General features: G+C 44.1%; 1 protein-coding gene across 1 annotated transcript in view; it reads left to right on the top strand.

The window, feature by feature from the left end:
* The first annotated feature begins 275 nt into the window (after positions 1 to 275).
* gldn (gliomedin) overlaps positions 276 to 10,053 on the top strand; it is a 45,684-nt gene continuing 35,906 nt past the window's right edge. Inside the window, exon 1 of the mRNA XM_062963502.1 lies at positions 276 to 749. Within this exon, the coding sequence (XP_062819572.1) occupies positions 363 to 749 (387 nt within the window). The 5' untranslated portion in view covers positions 276 to 362. The remainder of the gene's footprint in view (positions 750 to 10,053) is intronic.

Raw genomic sequence — 10,053 nt, 5'->3', positions numbered from 1 at the left:
CATTGTCTGTTCAACAAGTGTAAAGGGCGCAAATAGCCAGAGAGATGTGTATGTGTTGAGTGGGGCCCACTCCTTAGCCTCTGCATGGAAGTAGCCTGGCCATTGGTACCTAGAGGCATCCTTTGTTTACTGGGGATACTGGAAGGATACTGGAGGGTGTCGTTTCCCCACAGCTGCTTCTCTCTCTCTCTCCCCACTCTTGGGCCCTTCTCTCCCTCCCTGCCCCTCCCTTGCCCTCCTCCTCCTCCTTCTTTCTTCCCGACTTTGGACGGGGCCAGCCATTCATCCGCCTCCTGGTCCCATAAAAGAGCCTGGCGTGGGTCCTGCGAGCGGCGAGGGCTCCGTGGGCTCCGTGGGGGGCCATGCGGGCTCCGAGGGGCGAAGGCCGGGCTCTGGGGTGGGTCCTGGGAGCCGTGGGGCTCCTCGCCGCCCTCAGCGCCGCCGGCACCCTCTTCCTGTGGGTCCAGTGGAGGGAGATGCAAGGGGCGCTGCGGGCGCTGCAGGAGGAGAAGCCGGCGGAGATGCAGCTCTTCAGGGCTCCTCCAAGGAGCGAGGAGGAGGAGGAGGAGGAGGAGGGGGGCCCCGCTGGGAAGACCCCCCAAGGCCCCTGGGCAGAGCACGAGGAGGAGGAGGAGGACCCCTCCCTGGGCAGGAACAAGAGGAGCCACCGCCGGAGGGGTCTTTCCAAGGGCCACATCCGAGCAGAGAGCGAGGAGATGCTCATGATGATGACCTACTCCATGGTCCCGGTAGGTAGGTCTCAGGGGGAAACTCCCCCAACCAATGAACTAACCAATAGTCAGGAATTCTGGGAACGGAAGTCTCAAACATCTGTAGAGTCAAGGGGAAAAGCCAACCAACCAACCAAGTAGACATTGATTTGCGATGCTTCAGGACCATGGTCCTCAAGCTTTCATCTTCCAGATGTTTGGGGCACCAACTCTCAGAAGCTTTGCCAGCCTGTCCAATAGTCAGGAATTCTGGGAACGGAAGTCTCAAACATCCGTAGAGTCAAGGGGAAGAGCCAACCAACCAACCAAGTAGACATTGATTTGCGATGCTTCAGGACCATGGTCCTCAAGCTTTCATCTTCCAGATGTTTGGGGCACCAACTCTCAGAAGCTTTGCCAGCCTGTCCAATAGTCAGGAATTCTGGGAACGGAAGTCTCAAACATCCGTAGAGTCAAGGGGAAGAGCCAACCAACCAACCAAGTAGACATTGATTTGCGATGCTTCAGGACCATGGTTCTCAAGCTTTCATCTTCCAGATGTTTGGGGCACCAACTCTCAGAAGCTTTGCCAGCCTGTCCAATAGTCAGGAATTCTGGGAACGGAAGTCTCAAACATCCGTAGAGTCAAGGGGAAGAGCCAACCAACCAACCAAGTAGACATTGATTTGCGATGCTTCAGGACCATGGTCCTCAAGCTTTCATCTTCCAGATGTTTGGGGCACCAACTCTCAGAAGCTTTGCCAGCCTGTCCAATAGTCAGGAATTCTGGGAGCTGAAGTCCCAAACACCTGGAGGGTCTAAGGAAAAAAACAACCAAGCAAACAACCAATCCACTAATCAGCCAACCAGGCACGTCTTTGTAGAGTGGGCTACTCCTTGTGTGTCTTCAAGTCTCCTCCACTTTTTATGGTGTTCGTCCCATTGGGTCTTCTTCAGTTTGTTTGCATGAGATTTGAGATGCTCCAAGTCCATAGTTTCCAAGCTTTGGCCCTACAGGTGTTTGGGATTCTGACTTTCAGAAGCATTAGCCAGCTTGTCCAATGGTCAGGAATTCTGGGAGCTGAAGTCTCAAACATCTGTAGAGTCAAGGGGAAAAGCCAATCAACCAACCAACCAAGTAGGCATTGATTTGCGATGCTTCAGGTCTATGATCCCCAAGCTTTCATGTTCCAGAAGTTTGGAGCACCAACTCTCAGAAGCTTTAGCCAGCCTGTCCAATAGTCAGGAATTCTAGGAGCTGAAGTCCCAAACACCTGGAGGATCTAGGGAAAAAAACAACCAAGCAAACAACCAATCCACCAATCAGCCAACCAGGAACATCTTTGTAGAGTGGGCTCTCCTTGTGTGTCTTCAAGTCTACTCCACTTTGTATGGTGTTCATCCCATTGGGTCTTCTTCGGCTTGTTTGCATGAGATTTGAGATTCTCCAAGTCCATAGTTTCCAATCTTTGGCCCTACAGGTGTTTGGGATTCCGAATCTCAGAAGGATTAGCCAGCTTGTCCAATGGTCAGGAATTCTGGGAGCTGAAGTCCCAAACACCTGGAGGGTCAAGGGGGAAAAACCAAAGTCTACTTTACCTTAGGTGGCGCATGTTCTTCACCATGGTTACAAGGCCTTGGTCCTTGTTATGCTTGGAGCTCTGACTTCCAGGAGCTTTAACCAGCTTGTCTAATAGTCAGGAATTCTGGGAGCTGAAGTCTCAAACATCTGTAGAGTCAAGGGGAAAAGCCAACCAACCAACCAATCAAGTAGGCATGGATTTGCGATGCTTCAGGTCCATGGTCCCCAAGCTTTCATCTTTCAGATGTTTGGGGCACCAACTCTCAGAAGCTTTAGCCAGCTTGTCCAATGGTCAGGAATTCTGGGAACTGAAGTCCCAAACATCTGTAGAGTCAAGGGAAAAAAGCAACCAAGCAAACAACCAATCCACCAATCAACCAACCAGGCACGTCTTTGTAGAGTGTACTAGAAGACCTATAGTTTCCTAGAGAGATGCTCTCTCGGGTTAAAAACAATGTTTTTTTACTCCTATTCCTATTTTGATTTACTGTATATATTCGAATATAAGCCTAGTTTTTCAGCCCTTCTTTAAGACTGAAAAAGCCTCCCTCGGCTTACATGGTATATTTTTCCATATTTAAATGTTGCCTTCCTTACCCCATGGAGGTTGAGCCTTGTGTGTCCCATATAGGATGACTTCTTTCCGTGCCGTTTTGTGTTGGAATGTGTTTGCACCTTCCAGGTGTGGGCTTCAGCAAACATAGCAAAGAGATAAACACTTGAATAACAACAACAAAATTAGTCTGCACTCTTGCTTCTTGCAGTTTATCCCTGTGCCAGGATAATATTATAGAGTATTTATCTTTTTATTTATTTTGGCTCTTTCTCCTTCAAAGATGGTTCTTGTGCACATGCCAGTTGTCGAAACGAAATGAGGATGATGAGACCCTACAAAGAGAAGGCAATCAGTCTTCTGTCTTTGGAACAAAGGCTTTGAAAGGCAAAAGAGAGCGTGGGATTTGAGATGCAGGGTGTCCCAGTAAAGACAGTTTAGACTACTGTTTCGGGGATGTTGGAAAACAGCAATTCCAAAGCTATAATGAGTAAGCCATTGTCTGAATGTGAGAGGAGGACTTCCATAGACATCCGAAATGATTGCTCATCAAGACGATCCATTCATTTCAATTATTTCATTGAACAAGAGCTTGATGATGGTCTATTCTTTTCTATATCCAAAGGTGGGAGTTCACAGTGTTTTGCAAAGGGACTAAAACAGCTTCTATGGTCCTGGTGGGTGGGTTGATTCCTCCCAGTATCTCAGTGCTTTGATGCCACTGACTATATTATTTGACTAGACCAGTTTTGGGTTCTGAGAAACACAAGGGGTATGTAGATGTTTCTGCCTCTAGGATCCTTGGTAATTAGGCATTTTGCAGACCCCCCCAGTGTCACAATGGGTTGAACCCTTGTGCCAGCAGACTTGTGCCGTCGCGCCTGGGGCTATAACTCTTAGTGAAAGAGGCATGGACGTGATATCTTTCCCCAGGGGATTGCTTCTTGCCCTCCTTTAGGGAAACTGGAACTCCCAAGGACCAAAACACTGTAGATAACTCAAAACTGGTTTTATTGTTCACAAATGGCAATAAGCTGGAAGTTTCAAAGGGGTAAAGGAAAATACATTACAGTCTTTGGTTGTCTTAAGTCCAAGGAGCTCTGCAGCTGAGAAGCTTATCCAGGTCCCTCTTTCTCAATGGCTGTGAATGCCGGAGCAATCCTCAGCCTCAGTCCAAATGGCCTATGTTTGAAGACACAGTCTTCATCTGGTGCCAAAGAACTGATTTGAAGGCGCTTGAGATTCCTCAACGTCGTCCAGGTTGGCCCTGAACATGAAGCATAAGTCTCAAGGGTAAGAACCTCAGAATTGGTGCTGAGAGATAACTTTTAGAGCCAAGTCTCTCTCTCACGTCCTACTCCAGGAAGAGGTGGAGCCAAACAACTGAGCTGAGGAAGCAATATAACTGGTGCAAACAACATTGATTGATAGCTATAAATAACCAATCAATCCAACTACATTTACAGGGTAAAGGCAAAATCAGGCATGATACAACAATTCAAATCTTGCAACTTACAGTTCGACATATAGATGGCACCACTCACGCCGTCACAAGACTGCTGACTTGAAGGTTGCAGGTTCGAATCCAATGCAGGGAGAGCATGGATGAGCTCCCTCTGTCAGCTCCAGCTCCATGTGAGGACATGAGAGAAGCCTCCCATAAGGATGGTAAAACATCAACTATCCGGACATCCCCTGGGCAATGTCATTGCAGACAGCCAATTCTTTCACACCAGAAGCGACTTGCAATTTCTCAGGATGTTCCTGACACACAAAGAAAGGCATTTTGGTTCAGGCAGATTGTGTGAGAATCAAAGTCTGTTGCATTGGTTTATTTATTGATCTTAGATTGGATGTCCTTGACCTGTTACACTTCTGAAGTTTTGAACTTTGTTAGTTATGACCTAGGGCCCCTGGTGGCATAGTGTGTTAAAAGCGCTGAGCTGCTGAACTTGCAGACCAAAAGGTCCCAGGTTCAAATCCCGGGAGCGGAATGAACGTCCGCTGTTAGCCCCAGCTCCTGCCAACCTAGCAGTTCGAAAACATGCAAATGTGAGTAGATAAATAGGTACTGCTCCAGCAGGAAGGTAACGGCTTTCCATGCAGTCATGCCAGTGGCCACATGACCTGGAGATGTCTATGGACAACGCCGGCTCTTCGGCTTAGAAATGAAGATGAGCACCAACCCCCAGAGTTGGTCACGACTGGACTTAACGTCAGGGAAAACCTTTACCTTTACCTTTAGTTATGACCTAAGGCTGTGTCTACACTGTAGAATTAATCCAGTCTGGCAACACTTTGATTGGCATGGCTCAAAGTTCTGGAATCCTGGGAATTGTAATTTGATGAGACACCAGCACTCTTTGACAGTGACATATACAGTAGAGTCTCACTTATCCAACACTCGCTTATCCAACGTTCTGGATTATCCAACACATTTTTGTAGTCAATGTTTTCAATATATCATGACATTTTGGTGCTAAATTCGTAAATACAGTAATTACAACATAACCTTACTGCATATTGAACTGCTTTTTCTATCAAATTTGTTGTATAACATGATGTTTTAGTGCTTAATTTGTAAAATCATAACCTAATTTGATGTTTAATAGGCTTTTCCTTAATCTCTCCTTATTATCCAACATATTCGCTTATCCAACGTTCTGCCAGCTCGTTTATGTTGGATAAGTGAGACTCTACTGTATTGGAAAACTAAGCAAGGGATGTTTATATAGTTTTCCAATATACATCACAACCTCTGAGGCTGCCTGCCATAGATGTGGGTGAAATGTCAGGAGAGAATGCTTCTGGAACATAGCCATACAAGCTGGGAAATGCACAACAACCCAGTGATTCCGGCCATGAAAGCCTTCGACAACAACAAATCAAAATAATGTAAAACACTTAAAAAGACTTTAAATAACCAGGTATCCCACAGTACAGTAGAGTCTCACTTATCCAACATAAACGGGCCGGCAGAATGTTGGATAAGCGAATACGTTGGATAATAAGGAGGAATTAAGGAACAGCCTATTAAACATCAAATTAGGTTATGATTTTACAAATTAAGCAGCAAAACATCATGTTATACAACACATTTGACAGAAAAAGTAGTTCAATACACAGTAATGCTATGTAGTAATTACTGTATTTATGAATTTAGTACCAAAATATCACGATGTTTTGAAAACATTGAATACAAAAATGCATTGGATAATCCAGAACGTTGGATAAGCGAGACTCTACTGTACTTATCTATATATATAAAAGGGTAATGAAATTTCGGCCTAGGACAAAACAACAAAACTACACATCCCAGAAACACTAAACTTGGCAGCACAACCCCTCATCCATGCCTCTACATTCATACAACAAAAAGCTCCACCTACTCCAGAAAACGGCCAGGCTTTGAGGCTGCAAGGCTATTCACTGCTATTCCATAAGGATTCCCATAAGCCACAGCAACGCGTGGCACAGCTAGTCTATACTGTAGGATCCATGCAGTTTGGTATCACTTTAACTGCCATGACTGAGTACTATGAAATTTTTACCCTTCACTGTCAAAGAATGCTGGTGTCTCATCAAGTTACAACTCCCAGGATTCCAGAGCATTGAACTGTGGCAGCTAAAGTGGTTCCAAACTGGATTAATTCTACAGTGTAGACATATCCTTAGGTCACAACTAGCAAAGTTCAAAACTTCAGGAGTGTAACAGGTCAAGGACATCCAATTTAAGATAGTGGCTTCTCAACTTTTGGTCTTGTTGTTGGATTTAGCTCTCAGAATCCCTGGCCATTGACCACACTGGCAGAAACATATGTTAGAACAATGTCGGAGTTGCGACCTTTTGTAAAAGCGCTCAAGACTTGGCTGTTTGGTTGTGCATTTAAGTAAATCAGATCTAATTTGCCAAATAGTCACTGTTGAATGTTTTTAGGTTGAATGTTTTTATGTTGAATGTTTTTTATATTGTGGAATGATATTTTAAATTGTAAGTCGCTCGGAGCACTCTGGTGGAGAGCGACTAATTAAGACAGGGGTCCCCAAACTACGGCCCGGGAGCCACATGCGGCCCATCAAAGCCATTTATCCGGCCCCCACAGCAGTGGCTCCCTCCTCCTCCCACCAAGTGTGTGCCTTCCAAATCTTTGCTTGTTTATAATGGTATAATGGTATTTTAATTATTTAATTAATAATTAATTATTAAGGGGTACTTTGCTAGTGCCTTTGGTGTACAAAGGCAGAAGGGAGTTGGACTGGATGTCCCAAGGGGTCGATCTCAACCCTTTTTATTATTATTTTTATTATTGACACAAAGACACAGTATAACACAGCAAACAAGATATATAAGCTGGATTTTGTATCACAAAATCACTAATCAAACACTTCCCAAGCATTTAGGACTGTGTGATTTATTATTACAGTATTATTATTAACAACCTTGAGGCTGGGTGGCCATATATCAGGGGTGCCTTGCTTGCGCTTTTGGTGGGGTTGGACTAAATGGCCCAAGGTGTCTCTTCCAACCCTCTTTATTATTATTATTATTATTATTATTATTATTATTATTATTATTATTATTTTATGACACAGCAAACAAGATAGATATGCTGGATTTCAAATCACAAGTCGAACACTTCCCAAGTGTCTAGGACTGTGTGATGTATTATTATTATTATTATTATTATTATTATTATTATTATTATTATTATTATTATTATTTTATGACACAGCAAACAAGATAGATATGCTGGATTTCAAATCACAAGTCGAACACTTCCCAAGTGTCTAGGACTGTGTGATGTATTATTATTATTATTATTATTATTATTATTATTATTATTATTATTATTATTTTATTATGACACAGCAAACAAGATAGATATGCTGGATTTCATATCACAAAATCACAAGTCGAACACTTCCCAAGTGTCTAGGACTGTGTGATGTATTTTCGGATGATGCGCGCAGATCCCAGCAGGGTGGCCTTTTGCAGCTGGCAGATCGTAATTTTGTCAATGTCTATTGTTTCCAAATGCCGGCTGAAATCTTTTGGCACAGCACCCAGTGTGCCGATCACCACCGGGACCACCTGCACTGGTTTCTGCCAGAGTCTTTGAAGTTCAATCTTGAGGTCCTGAGAGCGGCTGAGTTTTTCCTGTTGTTTTTCGTCAATGCGACTGTCACCTAGGATGGCGGCATCAATGAACCAAACCTTTTTCTTTTCCACAACTGTGATGTCTGGTGTGTTGTGTTCCAGAACTTTGTCAGTCTGGATTCAGAAGTCCCACAGTATCTTTGCGTGCTCATTTTCCAATACTTTTGCAGGTTTGTGATCCCACCAGTTCTTTGCTGCTGGGAGGTGGTACTTGAGGCATAAGTTCCAATGAATCATTTGGGCCACATAGTTGTGCCTCTGTTTGTAGTCTGTCTGTGCAATTTTCTTACAGCAGCTGAGGATATGATCAATGGTTTCGTCGGTTTCCTTGCACAGTCTGCATTTTGGGTCATCAGCTGATTTTTCGATCTTGGCCTTCATTGCCTTTGTCCTGATGTCTTGCTCCTGGGCTGCAAGGATCAGGCCTTCTGTCTCCTTCTTCAGGGTCCCATTCGTGAGCCAGAGCCAGGTCTTCTCCTTATCAGCCTTTCCTTCAATTTTGTCAAGGAACTTTTCATGCAATGTTGTTGTTATTATTATTATTATTTTATTATGACACAGCAAACAAGATAGATATGCTGGATTTCGTTTCACAAAATCACAAGTCGAACACTTCCCAAGTATCTAGGACTGTGTGATGTATTTTCGGATGATGCGCGCAGATCCTAGCAGGGTGACCTTTTGCAGCTGGCAGATCGTAATTTTGTCAATGTCTATTGTTTCCAAATGCCAGCTGAGATCTTTTGGCACGGCACCCAATGTGCCCATCACCACTGGGACCACCTGTACTGGTTTCTGCCAGAGTCTTTGAAGTTCAATCTTGAGGTCCTGATAGCGGCTGAGTTTTTCCTGTTGTTTTTCGTCAATGTGACTGTCACCTGGGATGGCGACATCATCATCATCATCATCATTATTATTATTATTAACATTGAGGCTGGGTGGCCATCTGTCAGGCGTGCTTTGCTTGTGCTTTTGGTGCACAGAGGCAGAAGGGGGTTGGACTAAATGGCCCAAGGGGTCTTTATTATTTTATTATTATTATGATTAACATTGAGGCTGTGTTTGTTCCAGTTTTGTTTTTTTTTACTCAAAATAAGATAATGTGTGTCTGAGGACCCATGAACTAGCCCCCTGTTTAAAAAGTTTGGGGACCCCTGAATTAAGAAATAAAGTGAAGTGAAGTGAAGTGAAGTGAAGAAGCTTCTGGGAGTTGCAGTCCAACGACACCAAACCATGTATTGGCATTCATGGGACTAGAAGCCCAAGAAGGTTTGTGGCGGCAAAGAAGGAGTTAGGATGGAGCCTATAAAATGCTACACTCCCAGCCACAACATCTCAAAGTCACAACACTGGCGAGTTGCTGTGAGTTTACTCCAGTGTGTAATGTTTTGGATGAGGCCGGGCACCGCAGCCAATCATTACCCGGATTGATTTGAAAACCTTTTTTTAAACAAACACATCGCATTATTGAGTAAGGTCAACGCATGGCCTTCCTCTGTCAGTTAGTTTAGCTTGCTTCTCAGGCAATGGCCCTGTCTGTCTTCATTTGGGACACTACATTTTCCTTGTATGTAAGCAATGATCTTTGTACAAAGAACAGCCAGTGCTCCTTCCCTTTGAAAAGAAATGCAAGCCCTGAACTAATGGTTACTGACCATGACTTTGTGTTAGATTTCCCCCTTTCCTAGGGTTCACATCGGAGCTCATCCTTGAGCAGATTGCATGCTCTCATAATATTTTTACCCGTCCTCTTGTTTGGGTGGCAGGGATTGAATTTTGATGGCTACTTTTCAGAAGACAGCTGTGTCCAGTCCAGTTTAAAAGCCCATGAGATGCTGGGAGAACCTGTGTGCCGTCCGCCGGACAATAAAAAGCTATAAAACTGAAACGTGCTGTCCTTTATCCGGGCGAACTGCAAATCCCTATAAGCTGTCCTATAGATATTGAACGACTGAGTCTGGATAACTTCAAAAAAGGATGTTTATTCATACAAGGTTGTAAACCTGGCACAGATCTTAAAGTTGCAGAAAATGAAACAAATTTCCATAGG

Source organism: Anolis carolinensis, unplaced genomic scaffold (genome assembly GCF_035594765.1).
Source record: "Anolis carolinensis isolate JA03-04 unplaced genomic scaffold, rAnoCar3.1.pri scaffold_11, whole genome shotgun sequence".
NCBI classification, from domain to species: Eukaryota; Metazoa; Chordata; class Lepidosauria; order Squamata; family Dactyloidae; genus Anolis; species Anolis carolinensis.
Note: the sequence above shows the minus strand (reverse complement) of the source record. Positions and strands in the feature narration are given on the sequence as shown.